We start from the raw sequence: 23,604 nt of genomic DNA on the forward strand, positions 1-23,604 counted from the left end.
TTCACATCCCAGCTCAGCATGGGGGTACCCGGTAGAACGTAAGAGCGGCCATGTTGGTCCCCCCGCCCTGTCTCTTTAAAAGGGGGCGTGGCCGGGCCAGGAAGTTCCGGGTCGGGGGGTGGCCGGGCGGCGGAAGCGGAAGCCGAGAGCAGCATGTCGGCGATCGGGCAGCTGGAGCCCGTGCGGGGGGGCCCCTTGTTCCGGCCGCTCAGCGCCGAGGACGAGGAGCAGCAGCCGGACGAGATCGAGTCCCTCTGCATGAGCTGCTACCGCAACGTGAGGCCGGGGAGGGACCGCCCCGCGCGGGGGGGGGGCAGCTGCCCCCCTGCCCGGGCGTGTGGGGGGCAGCTGCCCCCCTGCCCGGGCGTGTGGGGGGCGGGGCCCGCTAGGGGGGTACGGGAATACGGGGGGGGCAGCTGCCCCCGTGCCCGGGCCTGTGGAGGGCGGGGCCCGATGGGGGTGGGGGGGTACGGGAATACGGGGGGGGGCAGCTGCCCCCGCCGGGCGTGTGGGGGGCGGGGCCCGATGGGGGTGGGGGGGTACGGGAATACGGGAGGGGCAGCTGCCCCCGTGCCCGGGCGTGTGGGGGCGGGGCCCGATGGGGGTGGGGGGGTACGGGAATACGGGGGGGGGCAACTGCCCCCGTGCCCGGGCGTGTGGGGGGCGGGGCCCGGTGGGGGGGTACGGGAATACGGGAGGGGCAGCTGCCCCCCTGCCCGACCGTGTGGGGGGCGGGGCCCGGTGGGGGGGGGTCACCTGCCCTGCCCCAGTGGGTCCATGCTCCCTTGGCTTTGTTCTTCCAGGGGGTGACCCGGCTGCTGCTCACCAAGATCCCCTTCTTCAAAGAGATCATCGTTAGCTCCTTCACCTGCGGCAGCTGTGCGTGTTCCAACACCGAGATCCAGTCGGTGGGGCGGATCCAGGAGCAGGGGGTGTGCTACACCCTCGTGGTTACGGCGCGGCAGGTGAGCCATGGCCCCTTAGCTTCGGCTCCTCGGGAAGGGAGGAGGGAGCAGGGCCAGACCTATGGCGTGTAGCGTCTGAGCACCCGGTGCTGGGTGGAAGATGCTCTGGCAATTCTGAGGTAGTCTAGTCGCCGCTGCCCTTGTCTGGATCAATAAAAATGTAATTGTGGAAAAAGAGCAAAGCTATCAAAGCTATCCCCTCAGCTTGGGGGATACAAATGGCCTGACTTTAAGTGTTCAGCTCTTGTGATATAATAGGAAGCCCCTGAGTATATTGTTGATAGTGGAGACTGAATTTGGGGCTTCCTGCTGTAAAAGCCTGAGCACCTACTGCCTGACCTAGTAGAACCAATTCTCCTAGTCAATGTTGTAGCAGGCTTGTGAACCTACATATTGCCCAGCCACTGAAGGGGGAAGGCGTGCCCCACTGAATAAGCACGGGTTACACTTCCAATGCCTATTGGAATTTAGTGGCTGATCCTGGGCTGTCTGCGTCTCTGAAGAGCATGTTTGGTGCCTGTACATCCTGACTGAAAATATAGCGTGGGTTGAAAGGGGTGGAATTTAGGTAAGCAGGTTCCAGCCAAGACCCTAGGACTGTCAATACTTATGTATAACGCACAGCTACTCTCAAGAGTATAATAAAGCAGCAAATCTGCTTCTCTGACTACTGTAAAGTAACTCATTTAATGAGGCACTATCAGCTGCTCATTAATGGGATGCTGACTCTCTGGGAAGTACTTTAGTGCAAGATGTCCACAGAACACACTAAAACAGGCTGTTTTGTGGAGACATTGTGAGCATTTGAGGAAGGGAGAGCCAGTCAGTGGATCAGTATTTGCCCTAATGTGTGGCATCTATGGTTAGAAAAGATTGTTGTTTTTGTCAGGTTCATTGATGCTTTGATGTATCTGCACTTACAAGATGGGCAGAGGAGATGGGGGTGGCAACTATCCAAGTGTAACTTTCTACTTATGAACTTAGGTGTATGGGAAAATAACAGGTGGGGGGCAGCCCAGGGAGACAGAGCCAATGAAACCAGTTTCCATTCACTGTGTGTGAATGATCTATTGGGAGGATGCTTATAGCTTTGCTCCCAGTGTGCTTATCAGGGTTGAAATCATTCTTATTTGCTCAGCATGTGTAGGGTTCCTGGCCTGTTGTAGCTTTATTTTTAATCTTTCCTATAAATTGTTCTGCCCAGGATATGAATAGGGAAGTGGTGAAGACAGATTGTGCCACGGCTAGAATCCCAGAGCTAGACTTTGAAATTCCTGCGTTCTCTCAGAAAGGAGGTAGGTATGTAATCTGAGCTCGCATGTGGCTTGGGGTGGCTGGTAACAGCTTAATAGAGGTGTTGGTATAGCAACAACTTTTGACTATGGGAATAGACAGCTACTCCGTATCTGAGTATGACCTAGTCTAGACAAGGGTTTGGATCTTTTGGGCATAAACTGATTCACACCAGTACAGCTTTACTGAGATGGCTGGCTGGCTGGTGGATGGAGGTGGGTAGAGCTAGGCTCTGTGGTATTGCTGTCTTAAATAGCTCCTGTTCTTGTACTCTGGACCCCACTTTATCCAGCTGCTAGTCAGTGCCTAGCATGGAAAGCTAGCTTCCCCAGATCCTGCAGCGTCTTGGAGACGGTGTCACAGCCTAGTGCCGAGGGGCCTCTTCCTTCGTGAATGCTTCTCATGTAGGTGGCAGCAGCTGCTTCTATCGGAAGTCTGGGCTTCTGTCCACTCACATGTGCACGGTGCATCTGCAGCTGGATGGTGCTGTCTGAGTAGGGAAGAGACTAGAAATATCAGGGCAAAAAAAAGGAGCTCTTAAGAGTTCTTGTTTTCCCATCTGTGGGAATGAATAGTTCTAGGAAGGACTGGTGGGCTAGGGATGGTAAATTTTAGAAGATTAACAAGATTGCTCTGGTGTACTTAATGCTGTAATTAGGTCTGTTTTCTCCCTCTATCAAGCTCTTACCACTATTGAGGGAATAATTGACAGAGCTGTCGCTGGCCTGGAACAGGATCAGCCAGTCCGCAGGGTAAGGTGCTTTAAGAAGTGAATCTCAAAACCGATGTCTGCTTATGGTTTACACTTAACTACAAATTCTGTACCTGTCACGGTTACACACCCCCTACTAGATGACGAGCTGAGAATACTTCTTGGCTCACCATTGTGTGCCTGTCAGAAGGTCAGACCTGTCAGAAGGTCTAGGCTGGTACCAAAGATCCAATCCGATCTTGAGTCTCTCCTTTCACAGGCAGCAGACAAAGATGTGGCAGGAAAAATAGAGGAGTTTATTGGCAAACTCAAGCAGCTGAAGGAAGTGGATTCTTCTTTCACCTTTGTAAGTATTAGCAGGAGGGTGAGGGAATGCATCTGCCCCTCTCTCCTTGGGGGCAAAACAGGGAGGATTCCTGAAGACTTTACTTATGCTTCCCTCTGTCAGATCATAGACGACCCCTCAGGTAACAGCTTTGTGGAGAATCCTTGTGCGCCGCAGAAAGATGATGCTCTTGTGGTTACTCATTACAGGAGGACTGCCCAGCAGGATGCTATGCTTGGACTTGAGGTATTATGTCTGGGTGGGGAAGGTGTCTTAAAGTCAGAAGTGAGGGGAGGCCTGGCAGGTGTATGGTAGCTCTTCCCTCATTCCTGCTTTGCAGTCCCTGTCTTCCCTAACGGAAAGGCAAAATGCCCTTCAAATTCTATTCTGTGCCCTCCTTTATATGCCAGAGGGGATGCTGCTGAGTAGCAGAGGCATTCTTCTCTTCCACCCTGCCCCAAAGAGTCTGTTCAGAGATCCATGAATGGGAAGATGTATGAGGTATAATTATCTGAGCCTCTGAGTTGGCATACTGATACTGGCCTCTATGCTGTTTCAGGCAGAGGAGACTGATGAGAACCCAGCTGATTCTGTGGAGGATCTGAGGAATGAAGTGAGTAATGTTCCTGGTTGGCCACCTGGAGCTGTCTAACTGGATTGTAGCTCTGTCCTGATTGCTCTGAGGAGCATATGGTCATGGGCGCACACACAGGGATACCTAAACTGTCCCACTTGCTGGGCTAAGTCTTTTTCCAGGCTACAGTGATCAGGGCCATAAGTATGGAGATAGAAGCTAAATTCATGTGTTGCTCTGGGTTGCAATATTCTTTGGTATCTGTCTTTAGGCAAGTAAGTGCTCATAGTGCAACAGATCAGACCCTTCAATGTGTTCTTCTATTGCAGGTGTTGCAATTCAACACAAACTGTCCTGAATGTAATGCCCCGGCCAACACTAACATGAAGCTAGTGCGTATCCTTCTGATGGGACTGTGTGACATACAAATTGGCCTCTTCCTCCTGTGCAGAGGGGTGGTGGTCAGGATTGTTCACAGGCCTGGTGCTTTGTATTCTGCCAGGGAGATGCTTAAAGATCTGACCCAGGATAGCAAAGTCTGTGACTCTGGAGACCCATCTAAGTGCTACTAATGGCTTGGAAACGAGCTCATGTTTGAATCCTAAAGGATGATCCCATTAAATAGGAGCAAAAGGCTGGAAACCTACTAATGCCTGTGAACATGACTCACTGCATTGGTGCTCAGTACCTGCATAGGCACTGACATGCTAATCTCCTTTGAATGCTCCTTTGAAGAAAGTCGCATCCTTGCATGGCAAGGCTGAGAGGGCTGGGAAGTAGCTTAGTCCTGTGTAAGGAAGCCAGAAGTTCTTTATCTTGGAGGTATTTCAGGCAAACTTCCCTAACAGTCTGTCCCAGAAATTCCCCACTTCAAGGAAGTGATCATCATGGCTACAAACTGCGAGGCCTGTGGGCACAGGACGAACGAGGTGAGCTGCAAACTTGACAATGTCTTCTTCGGAATATGCCACCCTTCTCCTGTGCTCTCCAAAGGGATGGAGTTTTCTGTCCTCTGCCTGCACCCCACTCCTTATGTAATCCAGGAAGCTAGATTATGATATCGGACAGAGGCGACTGAAGGAGATGGGGTTTGTTAAATGTCTTTTTCTTTTTTTTTTTTGTAGCAAACTCAGGTGGGTAAGACCATAGCAGCTGAGTAGCTAGCATGGGAACAAATACCTGCAGCTCTAACTGTCACAGTGTGTTAATCTGCTAAGTAGCTGACCTGGATGACTCACCCTTCTTTTCCCCCAAAATCTGTCCTAAACCTAAGGTTGAGGCACTGACCCCAGATCTGGCTGGCCCACTGCAGGGTCTTAGATGCAAGACATACACCAACTCTTAAAGCACACTGTAGTGGCAAGAGGATTAAAGTATTCTGAATGCTTTGTCACTTGTAAACTAACTCTAACAGATTGTCTTTAGGTTAAATCTGGAGGAGCAATAGAACCGCTGGGTACCAGGATCACCCTTCGTGTTACAGACCCTTCAGACATGACGAGAGATGTGCTAAAGGTAATCTCTTCCTTCAGATAATTGATAATCTCTAAATGTGTGTGGCTGCTTCTTGGGACCGCTTCTCTCAATTTGGCCTTGCTGATGAAGGGAGTGGAGCCTAGTTGGGGCTTCTGGGATTTAGTCCCAGCTCACCATAGACTTTCTGTGGTCTTGGCGCTCAGATGGAAGCTGCTCTCTAGCACATCACTATTTTGGATGATCTGGAACTAAGCATACCATGTGCTTCTCTGTTCTGTACAGTCAGAGACGTGTAGCGTGGAAATTCCAGAGCTGGAGTTCGAGCTTGGCATGGGAGCGCTGGGGGGCAAATTCACCACTCTGGAGGGGCTGCTGAAAGATATCCGAGATCTGGTAAGTGGCCTATATTAAGCTCCTGTTTAGCTGAGGTCTGTACCTGTAGCTGCATTTGGGATGCATAGCGCCCCCCCCCCCCCCGAGTGCTGAGTACCCATAGCTTCCTGTAGACTTGGATGTGCTGCGCAAGTGCATAGCACCACTGAACAGTCATTCATGTTATGCTGCAGCCTTCACTCACCCTGCCTGGAGGAGTGTCTGGAAACAGGGGAGCACATCAGCCACTATCAGTGGCTTGCATCCTCTTCTGGGGAGAGATGGGTTGTCCTTCCAGAATTCCTCCCTCCCCCTTCTCCATGTTTCACACCAACCATTCTTGTAGACCAGGGGTCGACAACCTTTCAGAAGTGCTGTGCTGTGTCTTCATTTATTCACTCTAATTTAGGGTTTTATGTTCCAATAATACATTTTAACGTTTTTAGAAGGTCTTTCTACAAGTCTATAATATATAACTAAACTACTGTTGTATGTAAAGTAAATAGGGTTTTAAAAATGTTTAAGAAGCATTCATTTAAAATTAAATTAAAATGCAGAGCCCCCCAGACTGGTGGCCAGGACCCAGGCAGTGTGAGTACCACTGAAAAGCAGCTCGTGTGCCGCCTTTGGCACATGTGCCATAGGTTGCCTACCCCTGTTGTAGACCCTGCTCCCTAGTGCATGACTCAGAGGGTTACTTGAGAGCGGCATCAATCCCTCCCTCCCTCGGCTCTGGATGTGCTGCCAGCCCAGGCTCTCTCCTTCTGAACAAATGAAGGCAGCTCTGATATGTGGCATATTAATGGCTATGCCCACAGGAAGGCGGGCTGTAGAAGTGGGTGTCTGAGGTCAAAGTAGATGGAATAGACAATGTCCCTCTAGCTCCTAGATCAGGTTTTGAAAGCGGAGATCTGTAACCAGTGCACAGCGTGACTGAGATCACTCTGTACAGGGCCTCTGCACTGTAGATCTTGATTAAGACACCCCTCTCCCCTCTGAGCTCAGCTGCAGGACTTCCCCTTGACTGATCTAAAGACAGGAATGGGCCCTTGGTCTCTAAAGGAAACGAGCTTTCAAAGGCCTATTATGGGTTACCTAGAGCAGCATGCTATTGTAGAAGCTGCCAATTGCTGTTAACTGGGACTTCCCAGGGCTCCCCTGAATGCCCTGGGCCAGGCTGGGCAGGGTTCACATGCAGGTACCATGAAGTATTCTGCAATAGTAACTCATTGTGGCACAGTGTGACAGAGCCTGTTTTCTGTTGCAGATTGTGAAAAACCCCTTCACTCTGGGGGACAGCTCTACTCCAAGCAGAGTGGAGAAGCTCCAAGAGTTTGGCAGAAAGGTGTATCAGGTTAGTAGCTTTGTCATATTCACCTGGCAAATGACTGACCTGCTTAGATGTGTTCTCTGGCAGTGTTGCTGCAAGTCTGAAGTGTAACTTTGGGGACTCCCTGCAGGCATGTAAGTTCCCCCTCCTTACGCTGCCGTCCTGTTCACAGTTCCCACCTTCCATCAGTGTCCTGTGTTGCCATGCTATAAGCCTTCTGCGGGGAGGGGGCTTGTGGCTCCTGCTTCAGGACCACTGATGTTGCTCCATGTATCATTAGGCAGGGAGCATTTCCTAACACAACATGCTTACACCCAATGAAGGCAGTAATCCTGAAACTTGCCCTGACCTCAAACCATCACACAAGCTAGACTAAAGATCAACATCCCTCCTCCGGGCCACCTAAGTGTTGGGCAGAGCTTTCCTTTCACTGAAATGAGACAAACCTGCCATGCTGCAGTACAGTCCAGGCCAAAATGGGCTATCTTCCCATGTATGCTGAGCTAATGCTCTGTGGCACCTCCATGCCATAGGATCTCCAAATTGAGTACATAGAACTATATACACATGGACTTAGATCAAATCACTGGCTGTATTAGTATTCTAGTAGCCAGTATTCAGAAGAGTAATGTAATATGCTTTGGCTCTGTCTGCCAGCATGTAATTAGCCAACTGATGGTGGTCAGATGGAGCAGTGCATGCTGGGGGACTGAGGCACAGCCATATTAGATTACTGCTTCCTTGTCCAGTATGGACAGCTGTGAGAAGCTGCTCTTCTATTTGCAGATCGTCATTGGCTTGTAGTATGTTTCCTGAACATCCGGGATAATGGGGCTGGGACACAAACTCTCTTAATTTGCTTCACCAGACTACTCAGAAACCTTCAAGTGTTGCAACTATTCATGATATGAACAGGCACTAGATAGCAAAGCACTGCTGTCATGCTGCTTCCTATGCCTGGAACTCTGTCCTGCTCTAAGCCTCCTCACCTGAAGCATGTCCTGTCTTGAGTGAATGTGTTATGCACAGGAAATGTTCTGTCTAGAAAGCACTGTGCATTCTGCGAGTGGTGTATAAGGCTTCTGTAGCTCCTCTACATGGGTGAGTGTGATGTTGACAAGATGCAGCAGGGACCTGGATTTTAGGATTGATTGTTCACTGCTGAAATGAAGCATGTGGGGTCCTGGCAACTCTTCAGCGAAGGTGCTGAAGCTGTTCAATCTGTCTTTCGTTACCTCAGATTATGGAGGGTCACATGGAGGCTCATTTCATTCTGGATGATCCTGCAGGGAATAGCTACCTTCAGGTAGAGTATTGAGCACTTGTAATGAGACTTCCTTTTAGGGTCTTCTGAATGCAGAAACCCACAGATGCACCCCTTCTCCCTTGCCCCAAATCCATGCTATTAAAAAGAACCAAGGAATCACTTTGGAGGTGGGAAGAGAATTGGTTTCTTTTACCTCCATGCCCCTGTACCTTAAATTCTGTCAGCTCCATTCCAGGCGGTGATCCTGTTGGTGGTGGTAGGAAAAAATGAGATGCATGGTTCTTCAGGAGGCTGAGAGTTAGGATCCTAACAACTTGCTTCTGTCTGCTATTGACTTGTTGGAGCTTGGGCAAGTCACTTGATCTCTTTGCCTCCCATAACTCCCTTCTAAAGGGGCTGACCCTTGCCTTCCTAAAAGGGAGAGTAAGGTCAACTAATCTGTAAAATGCTTTGTGATCCTTGGCTGAAACTTGCCGGAGAAGTGCAGCACATGCAGCTATGCTAGGCTCTGACCATACCAAAGCACAACTAATGTCTGTTCTTTCTCTTTGAACCAAAGAACGTCTATGCTCCAGAAGAAGATCCAGAGCTAAAAGTGGAGCACTATGAGCGCACATTTGCACAGAATGAGGATCTGGGCCTCAATGACATGAGAACTGAGGGCTATGAAACTGGGCTGACCTCTGAGCGGTAGCAGCACACGGAGGGACAGAAAAGCCAAACTCTTTTTTTCACTAAGTTATTACTGTTGTAATAGGGCTAAGGACCAGCCCTGTTGTGCACTGGAAGCAAGCTTTTTTCTTTGCTGGACAGCTGGAGGGTACACCTGCTTAATTTACCTTTTGGAAGTTGGCAGACCTTAAAGTCAAAAGTTCTGAGTTTGTTAATTATGTTTTGGAGGTTTATACTTGCATAAAGAAAAATGTAAACAACCTGTTTTGCCTGGGTTTCAGTTGTTATTTGTCTCCCTGTACATCTGTAAATGCACCAACTGGGATCAGTCAAGCCTCTCTTCTAGCATGAGTTGATGATAGCTCCTTGAGCAGCTGTTGGCTCTGCAGCTAGTGTCTCCAAACTGATGGTACACTTCTACTTTGAAATGAAAACCACCCTCGCCTTCTCTGTAATCTGTTCTGATGTAAAGTATTAAAGTGTTGCTTTTGCATAGTTATGTGTCATTTTGTTTTTTGTGTGTCCTCAAGCTCACAGCTGAGAGGACTCTAAGCACAGAGAAGCTTTGGTTTGTGGGAGGAAAAGCTAACAAGGATGAGTAGTGGATCAATGCTCTCTGAATATGGCTAATGCTTAACCAAAATAAAAAGGGACAATAACTGGGTTTGTTTAACTTTCCAACTGAGATAAAATGAGGCAGAGGTACTGCACTATTACGCTCCGCTTGTATGAGTAAAGAGGATGCTGGCTTCTTTTTTTATTTTAAGGGAGGTTGTGCAAGCCCTGGAATTTGTGACTTCAGCCCATAGCAGCTTAGGACCTGTAGGCTCCCTCTGCTGTGGATAGCAGCTAGCAGGACCCCTCCACAGCTCCCTAGCCACCCTGCTTCATGTGGGGACCCTACAGAGTTCCCCATTTTGTCATGGACTTTGTCTTTTACAAAAAAACCACAAACAAACCCATGTCCAGACTTTGCAGCCTGGGACTCGGCTGGGAGGACGTTTACTAAAGAGATCCAGGACCAAACCCTAACCTTCCTTGTACTGCGTGTGGCCCCCAGCGGCAGCCAGCAGGGCCCTTGGCCTGGCCTGGCCTGGCTGGGGTTTTTAAGGGCTGCAGAGGAAGTTTTAGTAATTTACGCTGCTGCGGCCCATGGAGCTCCCTGCCCCCCCCGCAATCAGTCACTGCCTGGCGGGACAGACCACGGGAACTCCCCGCTGCAGGAGCCGCGGGCCCCGCCCCCTCCCAGCGCTCGCCGTACGTCACACGCCCTGCTCAGCGCGTGCACAGCCGGGCCCCGTCCCTCCCCGCTCCCGCCGGAAGCGCGCGCCCGCTCGCCTCGCCCCGCCCCCCGTGCGGCGGCCGGGGGCCCGTCGGTTTCCGGGGCGCGCCTCGCGCTGTTTTGTCCCCGCCGCCGCCCCGTCTGCGCCGCTCCGCGATGGCGGCCCCGGGCCTGTCCAAGGCCGAGTACCTGCGGCGCTACCTGGGCGGGGCCGCGGCCCAGCCGGAGGGCGGCCGGCGCAAGCGGAGGAAGAAACCGCCGGGGAGCGGCGGCGGCAGGGGGTGAGTGGCCGGGGCGGGGGAGGGCATCGCCCCGCTTCCGGGTTCCCCCCCCCGATGCCTCGGGGTCCCCCCGCCTCTGGGGTGCCCTGGCCGCCCCCCCCCACCCCCAGCGCGGCGCGAGCTCCTCATGGGGCCCCACCACGCTGCCCTACGGGTTCCCCTGGCAACGCCAGACCCCCTCCCGGCCCCCCCCCCTCCGCGCTAGGGACCGGGGAGTGAGTCTCCATCGGGCCGCGCCGCGCCGCGGGCTGCCAGGGGGGCTCCGGAGATGGGCCTGGTTTCACAGCAGGCCCCGCAACAAGCCCGAGTGGAGTCACTACCGCCTCAAATGTCAGACCGACCCCGATTTGTTTATACTGCTCTGTGCCCTATTTCTGTTTCCACCCGTTATCTCCTACTGATACAGACCAGAAAGGCAGCCGCTGTCCGGTACTAGTGGGCTGGGACGCTTCTGCATTTGTATATCTCATTTTGTAAGCAAGTAGTTTTTCAAGTGAGGTGAAACTTGAGGCTACGCAAGACAAATCAGACTCTGGAAAGTGGTGCAGGGGTCTGGAAGGGCTGAGAGCCACTGCTTTGTGACATCCGCAAACTTTATTAGCACGCTCCCGCTTTTTGTGCCAAGGTCGGTAATAAAAAGATTAAATAAGATTGGTCCCAAAACCGATCCCTGAGGAACTCCACTAGTAACCTCCTTCCAGCCTGACAGTTCACCTTTCAGTACGACCCATTGAAGTCTCCCCTTTAACCAGTTCCTTATCCACCTTTCAATTTTCATATTGATCCCCATCTTTTCCAATTTAGCCTTAGAGTGGCAGACTCAAGGATCTCAGACGATTTGACTTAACAAACAGAAGGTTAAGGGGTGACCTGGTTACAGTTTGATCATGGGCTCTTCAAGGGAGCAGAGGAAGGTAGAACTCGATCCAGTGGCTGGAAGTTGAAACTAGACTAATTCAGACTGGAAATAAGGTGTACATTTTTAAGAGTGAGACTAATTTACCATTGGAATAACTTACCAAGGTTTTCTATCAAACTTTTTAAAATCAAGACTGGATGTTTTTCTAAAAGATCTGCTCTAGGCAGGGCCGGCTTTAGGAACTGCAGGGCCCAATTCAAATACCTGGCAGCGGTCTGGGTCTTCAGTAGCACTTCGGTGGCGGGGGGGTCCTTCCCTCGCTTCGGGTCTTCTGCGGACCCCCTGCTGCTGAAATGCTGCCGAAGACCCGGCACGGGGCCCAATTCCGGGGAATCACGGGCAATCGGCCTAAAGCCGGCCCTGGCTCTAGGAATTATTGTGGGAAAGTTTCCTGGCCTATGCTATATAGAAGGTCAGGTTCTCAACCTGTTTACCATTGTGCGCTGCATCCAATACTACCTGTATGGCCCTGAGGATGTCACATAGGCTGCTGCTCTGTGCTGATTGGGCCACAAGCGGCCTGCTGGCCGCAAGTTGAGAACCTGGATCATCACAATGGTCCCTTCTGCCCTTGGAATCTGTGAGACTTCCCCCACTTTCACTTATGAAGAATCCCCAAGTAACCCCTTAATCATGAGGGCCCACAAAGCATCTCCCCTGCCTCTGAGACCGGAACCCCTGTATCTACCCCTATCTCCAGTGTGTGTTGGGGGATTTGGGGCTTGTGTAGCTTCTTTTCTTGCTCCCCCTGCCCTGTTCACTGGGTCTGGGGAAAGGTATATCTAGAGCATCACCCCCGGGTGGCTGATTGGGGCCAGTTGCTCTCACCACAGTGGACTATAGGGATGCCAAAAGCAACTGCTGTCTCTCTGAGGGTCCTTCCTTTGCCTGCCACCCGAGTTGCATACATTGGACACAAATGCCCCTTATTGCTTCATTCATCTGCTTTGTACTCCCTTGTACATAAAAGGACATGGTCATTTCCTAATGCCACTACCTTTCTCCCCCTCCTCTCAGGATGCGAATAGTGGATGATGATGTGAGCTGGAATAGCATTTCTGCTGCACAAGAGAAAGAGGAGGAGGAAGAGGATGAAGGGGACCTGCCTGTGGTGGGTACTCTAGGGTCGGGAGGCTTGTGCTATCAAAAACCAAGTTACTAATTTTATTCAGCCCCCCTTCAAACTTCCTGCTGTCATCATGGGGAGAAACACTTGCCAAGTAGTGCCTGGGGGAATGGCTGCCTGTGTAAGTGGGCAAAGTGAATAACTTGTGTGGTTTAACTGTAGAGAGATCTCATTAGTAGCCTAGAAAGAATGATACTTTGCGTTCAGATTTTTTATATATGCATTGCGGTAGATCTAAAGGCTTAAAGCAGATTGGAGCCTCATTCTTCTAGGCCTTGCACAACCATCAGCAAAGGGAGCATTTGGTTTGTAAGCTATTGCGGGTAGTGATGTTACACTGTCTTGCATTCAAAAAATTAACAAAACATTATAGCAAAAGGAGAGAGCAGCTGACCCTGCAGTGCTGCTGTTCTGTGAAGTGGGTTCAGAAATAGAAAGTAAAATTGACCAGTAACATAAGTGGGTGCAACTCTGTTGGCCTTAATCAGTGTCAGATTTGTCCCAGAGCACATGGACAATGGACCCCTGGTTGAGAACTACTCTGCTAGAGCATATTCTCCTGTGCTTTGTCTCGTTCAGGTTCCAATGACATACTGTAAGTAGATAGACTGTCACTAGCAACTTTTAATAGAATGTTATTGAGTTAACAATCATTTTTAAAAGCCTTTATTTGAGTTACTAACAGCACCTGAGATACTGAAATTTTTTTAATTAGACTGATCAGTTTCACTTACTGCTTCTTTTGCAGTAGCCCAACTTCAATGTCTGGTGAACAAATACTGTTTAGATGTAAAACTTCCCTTCAAACAAATAAAGTTCCCATTGGAATTGATAGAATTTTTTTTGCTAATTCCTGTTTTTGAGCCAAATCTAAATTTTGAGCTGAGACTGCTTCACATGGTGGGTCTTTAGAGATTGATTTTTAAATGAAAAAGAAGCAGTGGAGAGCTGTTGCAAAACAAAAGCAACAGATGAGAGAAATATTTTGAAAAGTTTTAAAACAACCACTTGTAATGAAATCAAATAAGCCTGTGCAATTGATGTTGTGAGCTAAACTTTGCAACTTAAGTAGTAAGGGATGTGTTCCGTTCTAGAGCTACAGAGAACAATCCAGAGACTAATACCTAGTCAGAGGCTTTAGCAATATTGTATGTTTTGATATCAATGTACAAGAAGTCTGTGCAGCATAATAATGGAGGATTACAGGCAAACCACATTAGTTGCCTGAGTGTGTTTATTTTTGAGAGTAGAAAATCTACTGGGTTGTAATTCTGCTACATTGCATTCAGGTGGCAGAGTTTATTGATGAGCGACCAGAAGAAGTGAAACGGATGGAAGAATTCCGGACAAATAGTAAATGGAAGCTTTTAGGAGGTAAACTTGGAGTGTTGGTTGTGGTTGTTTTAGCGCCAGCAAAGTATTCAGCTTGGTACAATACCCACAAATGTAGTAAGTCCTTGTTCCAAATAATTTACCCTTAAAGATAGGTATGTAGAAGATAGGAAAGACTGGGTAACCCAGAGATAGAGAAGGCTTAGGTTTTATAGGGTTTTCATTCCACATTTCAAGACATCTATCTTCTTATGAGCCTTACAGAAGAAAAGGGCTTTCAAGAGGGACTTGACCAAAGAGAGATTGTTTGGCTTAGAAGGGGTGTTCCACAGGAAAGGGCAGCATGGAAAATTACACATGGAGAGTGATAGAAGGAAATGAACAGAGATTTAGGACTGGCATTGTACAGAGAACAGAGGGGCTGATGGGATACAGTAGAACACAGGATGAGATGTGGATGGGGGGACTTGTGAATGGGTTTGAAGATAAAGCCAAGAGCTTCAACTTGACAACAGCAAGGTGGTGCCCTGAAGTTGTCATCAATGGAATTGAGGGTGAAAGTGAGTGTAGTCATCATCTGCAGAAGATGTGAGGGCAGGGGCCTTCTTAGTTGTTAGCAGTGAGCCCTGTCTGACTTCATCTAGGGAGCACGTCTGTGCTAACTTTCCATCCCTTTTCCATGAGTGTTTTGCCTCTGTAAGCTGAAAAATGAAACCCCAAAAAAGCGTGTGCCCCATAAGAGGAATCATAGGACTGGAAGGGACCCCGAGAGGTCATCTAGTTCAGTCCCCTGCACTCAAGGCAGGACTAAGTATTATCTAGACCATCCCTGACAGGTGTTTGTCCAACCTGCTCTTAAAAACCTCCAATGATGGAGATTCCACAAGCTCCCTAGGCAATTTATTCCAGTGCTTAACCACCCTGACAGGAAGCTTTTCCTAATGTCCAACCTAAATCGCCCTTGCTGCAATTTAAGCCCATTGCTTCTTGTCCTATCCTCAGAGGTTAAGAAGAACAATTTTTCTCCCTCCTCCTTGTAACAACCTTTTATGTACTTGAAAACTGTTATCATATTGTCCCCTCAGTCTTCTTCCTTCACAGGCCATGTTTTCTAGACCGTTAATCATTTTTGTTGCTCTTCTCTGGACTATCTCCAATTTGTCCACATCCTTCCTGAAATGTTGGGCCGAGAACTGGACACAATACTCCAGCTGAGGCCTAATCAGCGCAGAGTAGAGCGGAAGAATTACTTCTCATGTCTCACTTACAATACTCCAGCTAATACATCCCAGAATGATGTTTGCTTTTTTTGCAACAGTGTTACACTGTTGACTCATATTTACATTGTGGTCCACTATGATAAGATTCTAAGTAATTATTCTTTTCTGTTTTTAGATCAGAATGAAGATTCACAAAGCTCAGACCTTTCTCTAGCTGCCAAGTCTACAGCAAGGTACGAGGCTTTGCCTGGGGTTGTGGTAACCGGGCTCTTTGTATACTACTTTGTTTTCAGTGTTGGCCCTTTTATCCCAGGGTCTCTCAGTACTTTACAGTTAAGCCTTATGATCTAGGTAAGGGGTATATGAGGATTGCTTTATTCAGTGCTAAAATGCATTCACTTCTGGGGGAGAACGCAGTAACTGTCTAATCCAGTGTACAGAAATAATACACAGCACTTTAACATAGGAAGCAGATTTATTCCGTGGTCATTTAAATACGTAGGGAAAATGTAGGTGGCTGTGTGCTGCCAAGCAAAGCTGGAATGTGATGAGGACAGTAGAGTTCCCTCCTTTTCATAACAGCCTTGGGATCTTTAAATTCTCACATGACTCCTGAAAATATTCCTACTGCCCATAACATCTGTTTCAGCCCCTTCCACTATTAAGTGGATTGGTCATGAAGTGATTCCGATAGAACTTAAATGCCAACCCGGCTGGAGCTCAGAGCGCCCAGGTATAGGAGCCCTTTTTGGGTTTTTGGCGTGGTAGTGACAGATCAGAGGTGACAAGTTCAGGCATTAATCTGTGTGAATGTCTGTCTGTGATCCTGAGAACCAAATGTGAATTGGTAACCAGCGCTTTATTCAGCAGGGCTATTAGCTCCCTTTAAACCCTGCTGGCTGCTTTACAAACCTCTTGTTTTGTTTTTATTTCCAGTTCAGAAACCACAAAACAAAAGAAAATTAAACACTCATCTGAACCATCACCTCCCAGGAGAGGTCGTCATGATTCTCCTGAGATTTCTCCACTCAGGAAGCAGCGTCATGATTCTTCAGATGAATCTCCATCCGGGAATCAGCGCCGCGACTCGCCGGACCTGTCGCCGCCCCGCCGGGGCCGCCGCGACTCGCCAGACCTGTCGCCGCCCCACCGGGGCCGCCGCGACTCGCCAGACCTGTCGCCGCCCCGCCGGGGCCGCCGCGACTCGCCAGACCTGTCGCCGCCCCGCCGGGGCCGCCGCGACTCGCCTGACCTGTCGCCGCCCCGCCGGGGCCGCCGCGACTCGCCAGACCGGTCGCCGCCCCGCCGGGGCCGTCGCGACTCGCCGGACCGGTCGCCGCCCCGCCGGGGCCGCCGCGATTCGCCGGACCGGTCGCCGCCCCGCCGGGGCCACTGCGACTCAGTATCAGGAAAAAAAAGCAACAAAACTATGGACAAATCGCTACCGGGAGGAATCCAAGGAGAGCAATGTAATCTGAGATCTGGCTTCCCACACAAGTCCTCATCGCATCATAAGCGGCAGATAACTCCAGATCTTTCACCTCTCAGGAAGAACAGAGACAATTCTGACCTAGCCACATCACCATCTCGGAGAAAGAGAACTGGATCACCTAGTGGGCTGAAAAAACAGAGCAGCACAAGAGGTGAGTGTGTATGAGATCATCCAGTGCTAGCCGGGTGCTCTTGGGAACAGCAAGTCACTCAAGTTTGTGTTAGTTCTAAACATTTGTCAGGCCCCAGTCTGTGACCATGTTTGCACACTGCTGCCAGCCGTGGGATTTGGAAGCAGTGTTTCACACTTTCTCTTGGTAAGTTAAAGATGGTAGGACTTGGACTTACCTTACAAGAAGTACAAAAATCCCCAGTAACGAACGTTTTGTAATGGTAAAGCTAAGTCTGTCGGTCCTGTTCTGCACAGACTTAGCAAGGGGTTAAAAATCAACCCAAAGTGCCTATATCAAAGGCAAATTGCGAGCAAAAGGAACCCCACGCAAAGAGAAGAATATTTCAAACACGTGTTAGCGAATGTTAACAACATCCTTTTTCTCCGCATGTGAAGAGGTGACCTTAGGGACAGCTGAGCTAGCCTATGCTGATGGGAAATAGCCTCATTCAGGAATGAAGCTATTGGAGCAATGCTGATTATACCTAAGTTCTTACCAGTATTTTTATAGGTGTAGAAGAGGGATTTTCAAAATATCTTCCAGGACCAGTCGGGGCTGTTCTCAGTGTTTGATATAGAGTTCTAAAAGGAGTGCCCAGGGCTTAGCTGTCTGTGCACCCTATTATCACATGGCATGTTTAACATCTCTTCTGGTTTCCAAAGTGGCCAGTTTGAGGTGCGTCTCTGCAGAGCTAGACGCTAGCATGTCCAGGCTTTTACAGGGCTCCAAACTGTATTTCTGCTGTGATTATAATTTGATATCTCCATATTATTGCAGGCTTTTCTCCAGCCAATCAAAAGCCTAAACAGGCTCTGTCACCTAAAAGGCGCAAGAGGCATGACTCTGATTCTTCACTGCCATGGAAGAGTTCCCAGGACTCGTCTGATTCCGACCTTTCCCCCCTGCGGAACAGTCATAGACCAGGCCTGCTACACCGTGACTCCCCCTCCAAACTCTCTCCTCCCAAGAGGAATCAGAACACGTCTTCAGATTCTGATTTATCTCCTCCCCGAAGGAGTCAGGCAGCTGGAAAGAAACTCCACGGTTCAAGGAGCTCTCCTGGCCTCTTGCCTCATCGTCGAGGGCCAGATTCTAAAAGATCTTTCCAGGGGGAGAGAGGAGAGGACCAGAGGGTAAGCTTGTAAGGTATAAGTTTCCCATGCTGCCCTCCCTACTTGCCTCACCCCGTCCTGCAGTGGGCATTGCTAAGGATGAGTGAATAGCTTTGTCCTCTTGGCCCACTCAGTCTTTGTGTGTCTGCTGAGAGTGCCCACAAGGGGGCCAGTTATTGCCCTGGGGAGGGAGGTGGCTTGGTGATATGGACATTTCTCCTAAGAGCTGGACTGAGATCATCAGCTCTTTATATGGATGGGCCTCCTCAGGCTTCAGCTAGTGGTAATGTGTGGTATCCCTTTTGGATTTGCAGGCCAGCCAGATGCTCTCTGGGGGTAAAGCTGGCTTGGTGTCAGCCGACCTGCTGCGGAGAGAACAGCAGGAACTCAGGAGACACGACAGAAATAACAAACACTTGGAAGGTAAATAGTTAATGAGACTGTAATGGGCATCAACCTGCTTTCAACCTACAGCCTGGTTCCTATTGCTTTTTTCTGTGCTAGTTGTAGGGGTTTGGATGTGGTGGGCCCTGGCTGAAGTGCTTCTCTGTGGGGTAGCATCTAGGCACTCCATGGGGCCTGTGTAAGCCCCTTCGTTTTCAGTTTAAATCGATTTTTACCAAAAAAGTCCCAAGTTTTACAGGAAATATTCATTTTTTTCCTCATTTTCACCCTACTTTTGTATCATTCAAATATATAAAAAATAACTTGTTTTATTAGGAAAATACAACACATTGCATGAGAGATATGTATTACGAAAATACAATAGTGTGTGTGTGCGCGCGTGCGCAAAACTGCCTGTTGAAGTACGGCTATGTATTAGTCTAGATGAGATACATACACTAAACAGACAGGCATGCCCACAAGCTCTGAAGTGCATGCGCATCCGAACATACTGATAAATCTCATGCCCACCCCGTACACATTTCAAGCTGTTAGCAGATAATGGTTTAAAGATTTGACACACTAAAATGGGAAGAAAATTAAAATCTATGTCAGAATACATATCAGAACACAAAGAAGTATTCAAAAGTTTAACACCTCCTCCCCCCCAAACAGGAGAGAAGGATGAAGTTGAGTGTATGGATTGCGAATGGTGTGGCCTAATTATTAAATGTAAATAGTTATAGGCTCATAGTTCTAAGTCTACAACAGTAAAGTGTTTATTCAAATGAAAAGTTTTATTTGGGGATTAGAGATGTGTTGTTTTCTTAAACTCAGAAGTGGCATTGTGTTTTGAGATCTGTTTTAGTTCTGTAGCAAACCAAATTGAACGGAACTCAAAGCATTAATCAATCTACTGAATACTTTTTTCCGGTGTTTCTGTTCACCAAAATAAACCCTGATACTTACCTAGAAACATTATTAATAGTTTTTTGCACTGATTTTCATCTGTTTTTGTTGTTGCGGTAATAAACACTGGTAAATTCCTGGGAAAAATTAAAGAAAATAAAAACTGAAAATGAAGGGCCCTAGGCCTGTAAGTAAATGAAATGTAATTGGTGGAACCCTCCCACCCCCGAGCACTGCTCCCCATGAAATAATAACAATAGAGAGAGCTGAAGCTTTTGGGACTTGCAGGGTGCTAGGCAGGCTCAGTTAGCACTTCTTAAAAGAACAGGGTCAGACTGAGATTTCAAGAGGCCTTCCTACAAGGACAGTTGTGGTCAGTGGCTAGAAACTGGTGGTTGTGGTTCTATCGTTACTGGTTGGTGACCTTTTTCTGAGGTTGGAATACTTTAAAACTAAGAAATATACATCAACCAACCAAAAAACAAGGCTGTTGAAGTGCGTAGAAGTGATGAACTGAATTGACTGAGATTTTGGAAATGTTCTAAAATGACTAACCTGCAACTTCTCATGTCTTCAGATGAATCCCAAAAGGCTGAAACAGTCTTTCGAGACAAGTCAGGCCGCAAGAGGGACCTTATGCAGGAACGACTTGAGCAGCACAAGAAGGCGGAGGCGAAATCTGAGAGAGATGAGCTCTATGCCAAGTGGGGCAAGGGGTAAGAAGCCCCGGAGTTCAATAGCAAACTGCTCAGTCCTGTTCCATGGCATAACATCCCCTCCCTCTAATGATGTAACACCTCTGTTGCCAACAAAGAGGGCCACTGTGAAGGTGGTTTTAGTGATATGGATGCAGGCCCACTTGTGACTGGACGGAGACCACCTGGACTCCTTTCCCAGGGAGCACTGACCAGGCACTGAGATTCTGGACATTTACACCAAATGTTCTCTATCATCTTAGAGATCTCTTGAATCTCCCTGTCCCGCACTGGTGTGTGGATTGTGAGTGCTGTACACTTGTTGGTAGCACAGGATTGCAATCAGCCAAGCACACTGAGCAAGCAACAGGATGTGCCCTGGGTCTGACGTGCTCTAACATAAGGCTTCGTGTTTCTTTTCTAGCCTGGCCCAGAGTAGGCAGCAGCAGCAGAATGTGGAGGATGCAGTAAAGGAGATGCAGAAGCCATTGGCTCGTTACATTGATGACCAAGACTTGGATCAGATGCTTCGAGAGAAGGAAAGAGAAGGGGACCCCATGGCTAACTTCATCAGAAAGAAGAAAGCCAAAGAGAGCAAGGATAAGAAAGGTTGGTTTGTACTTAGGTTATGGCAGTTCAGGGCTCCAGTGATGCACTGATGAGCAAGGCTGCTGTTAATAAATACACAGCACAAGACTCACCGTAACGGATCAGTCTGTTTTTGGTGGGTGTTAGTGCAATAGTGGTAATGACTCACTGTACTGTTGTTGGCCAGCTGTGTTCTGATTGGCTTAGAGACCAGGTGAACAACAGTGCTATGCTCTTGTGAACCAACAGAGTTAAACTAGATTAAAGGTGGTATTTGGAAGTTGCCTCCCTGAATAATGGTCAGCACTCAGCAGTCTGGCTGGCTGGCTCAGCATTCAGTGCATGTACGTGTACACTGTTTTTGATTGATGATAACATAACCACATGGCTGGGCTGAAATAGTAATGGATTATATTGCTGCTTTTCTCTGTCTCTAGAGAAGCCCAGGTACAATGGACCAGCACCTCCCCTGAACAGGTTTAACTTATGGCCTGGGTATCGCTGGGATGGAGTGGACAGGTAGGCATTCCTCGTCGGTTTGTATTGCACCTAGCGTGGTGGTAGAGGTGATAGATGGGCCTCTGCCCTGAAGAGCTTACCCTTAGCTCCAGGGATAACGCGGACAAAGGCATGAGGGAAGTTTGCTGCCCTGCCTGCACACAAAGGCGTTTTCACACAGTCTCTTGGCTTAATGAGCTTCCAAACCTTTTTTTTAAATTATGTGAATTTCATGCCAGAGTGAGGTGCTGGCTCAACACCCCGGAAGACCAGAGTCCTCTGTTGACCAGCACAATGGGAGCAGCCTGGGCAAGCAGCACTGCAGGCTTCTCCTTAGAGCTGCTTGCATTTTCGGGGGGTGAAAACGGCTTTTCAGTGATACTGAAATGTGTGTGTTTGCAATTTTACAAATAGTTGGTCAAATTGAAATGACAAATTAGTGGGTTTCAGTTTTTTTCAGGTGCATGCCCCCTCCTCTTTTCCCCTTTTCCATCCTCCCCCTCTTTTTTTTTCCAATGAGGTGGGAGGAGGGCCCCAACTGCTCTTTTTTGTATTGAATATAAACAATTTTTTAATTTGTTTGATGAAAAATCAAAAACTTTCATGAAATGCTTTTAATTTTTCACAGATAATACTTGCCATTTTCTCACCATCTGTGCTTCCCACACCCTGCTCTCTCCCTTGCTAATATGCCTCAGGGCTGACATTTGCAGACCCTTGCTATGGTGGGCTGGGAGAACTATCTCCACAGTTTGCCTGTCTTGCCAATGAGGGGATATGTGGCCTTTGTAGTCAGGACATCTGTCATTAAAAACTGGAAGGAGACCCACCTAATTTGCTGTACACTGGCCACTGAGCTGCCACCAGATGGCACCAGCTGTTGTTAACTACAGCTGGGGCTGAAACTGAGCCAGCAATCTAGAGATGGAAGGGAGCTTGAGCCATCTGGTCATTCCAGAAGGTTTCAGTTCTCAGAAATGCCCTGGTAAAGTATATTATGCACCAACCCACACTCTTGTTGATATTATTTTGTAGGTCCAATGGGTTTGAACAGAAGCGCTTTGCCAGGCTAGCCAGCAAGAAGGCAGTTCAGGAGCTTGCATATAAGTGGAGTGTTGAGGACATGTAAACAAAAGAGAAAACCAAATGGAAGACTGCTCCTGGCTCCCCTTCGGGGAGGAAGTGAGACCTCAGTACAACCTAATGCCATTGCAAGAGCTGTAAGGAATGGCTCATTCTTCCCTGAACACCTCTTCTCCCTAGCATTCAGTGTTCAAATGGACTACCTGGGGGTGACAGGGCTGCCTCTAAAGGAAAGTTCAAGATGCTTCTGGAAGAGGATGAAAACAGGTCACTCTGTCCAGTCAGGCAGAGAGGAGAAGGCGGGAAACTTTGGGTCCCTTGAGCCCAGAGAAGAACTTCTACAGCTTTACTGTGAGCAGCCAGAAGGTTGACTGCAGAGGGAAAGTGCAGTATCCAGCTACCTGCTGGAATAGTTCTGCTCTCTTGGACCTGCCGTGAGATGGGGAAGAGACACCAGTTTCTGGCATCAATATTTTTTTAACAAATTATATATAAATACATTTGTAACCCTATTTTCAGTCAAACTCTTGGTTTCCTGGAGGTGTTTTGGGGATCTGCTGATTTTCAGTTGTGTCCCAAATCTCAGGTGCTTCTCTGGGGTGTGGAGAGGATTAAAGAAAACTCATTCAGAGAATAATTATGCTGAAGTGGCTCTTCTGTCCTGCAATGTGGATTCCCCAACTGTCAGTGCAAGTTGTAAAGCAGAAGCCCCTCCCGTTCCTAGTCCTGAGCTACGCTAAGTAGACGAATATTTCCTACAATGCCTTGCTCCATATGGTGGAACATCACTATCTCGTCCCTTCCTAAATGGGGTTTTTGGAGAGAGGGGTGTGGAAGAGAAACTCTTTTGTTGTATTTGACAACAAACCCATTCTGGCTACAAGCTCTGGCTGCTGGTCTGGGTTAACTGCTTATGGAAAGATACAGTTAATGGTGGGTTTAAATGTACTACCCTGAATGTGATTTTATTTTGAGCATCCGATGGCACGGGGTTGGTCTCTCTTGAGAGGTCTGACAGTGCCAGGCTAGCTTGGCAGTTGCATAGTCACAGCATTGCTGTCTGCATGTTTGTTTAAACCTGAAATCTAACTTTCAGAAAAGACGACCGCTCTGCCAAGACTCTGAGCCACAGCTCTAAGGTAGAGACAATGTGACCTGGTCCCTCAATGTGTTGAGAAAGCACCTCTGATCTCAAAGGCAGTTGGAGTTTTCTCTTTGTTTACTTTGCAGAGAGACGGTGTTGAATGCCCCAGCTGTTTCCATGGAAGGCCCTTGCCTGTAGCAGTCTGGGTCTTGAGATAGGAATTAGGCTCCCGTGGTTCTTATGCTACATGAGGGTGCTGGGTGGGAAGTATAGTGTAAAGGTTTTCTTAGGAAATGTGATTCTTGGATTGGTGCTTTCTCCCTGTCAAAAGGTGATGCTCCTTTTTTATTTAACAAGTTAAATTTCTAGCCGTCTTGTAATCTGGATGTACAATTGTAAATAATTTTTTTTTTTTAGCTGGCTCTATGTGTGGGGTGTTTT

The 23,604-nt window shown here is 48.4% G+C and overlaps 2 protein-coding genes across 2 annotated transcripts; both read left to right on the plus strand.

Annotated features, from left to right (window-relative positions):
• The first annotated feature begins 112 nt into the window (after window positions 1–112).
• Window positions 113–9,481, plus strand: ZPR1 (ZPR1 zinc finger). Its single transcript, XM_044997349.1, has 14 exons — window positions 113–276; window positions 804–965; window positions 2,170–2,260; window positions 2,940–3,010; window positions 3,230–3,316; window positions 3,419–3,541; window positions 3,855–3,908; window positions 4,199–4,265; window positions 4,728–4,798; window positions 5,295–5,384; window positions 5,628–5,738; window positions 6,985–7,071; window positions 8,288–8,353; window positions 8,874–9,481. The coding sequence occupies exons 1-14, from the start codon at window positions 154–156 to the stop codon at window positions 9,006–9,008; spliced, it is 1,338 nt and encodes a 445-aa protein (XP_044853284.1). The 5' UTR covers window positions 113–153; the 3' UTR covers window positions 9,009–9,481.
• An 872-nt stretch (window positions 9,482–10,353) lies between these two features.
• On the plus strand, window positions 10,354–23,585 carry BUD13 (BUD13 homolog). Its single transcript, XM_044996939.1, has 11 exons — window positions 10,354–10,549; window positions 12,486–12,579; window positions 13,884–13,968; window positions 15,322–15,379; window positions 16,083–16,789; window positions 17,588–17,943; window positions 18,237–18,345; window positions 19,793–19,931; window positions 20,335–20,519; window positions 20,936–21,017; window positions 22,032–23,585. Exons 1-11 carry the CDS (start codon window positions 10,425–10,427, stop codon window positions 22,123–22,125), a joined length of 2,034 nt encoding a protein of 677 aa, XP_044852874.1. The 5' UTR covers window positions 10,354–10,424; the 3' UTR covers window positions 22,126–23,585.
• The last annotated feature ends 19 nt before the right edge of the window (window positions 23,586–23,604 follow it).

This window comes from Mauremys mutica, chromosome 22 (assembly GCF_020497125.1).
Source record: "Mauremys mutica isolate MM-2020 ecotype Southern chromosome 22, ASM2049712v1, whole genome shotgun sequence".
NCBI classification, from domain to species: domain Eukaryota; kingdom Metazoa; phylum Chordata; order Testudines; family Geoemydidae; genus Mauremys; species Mauremys mutica.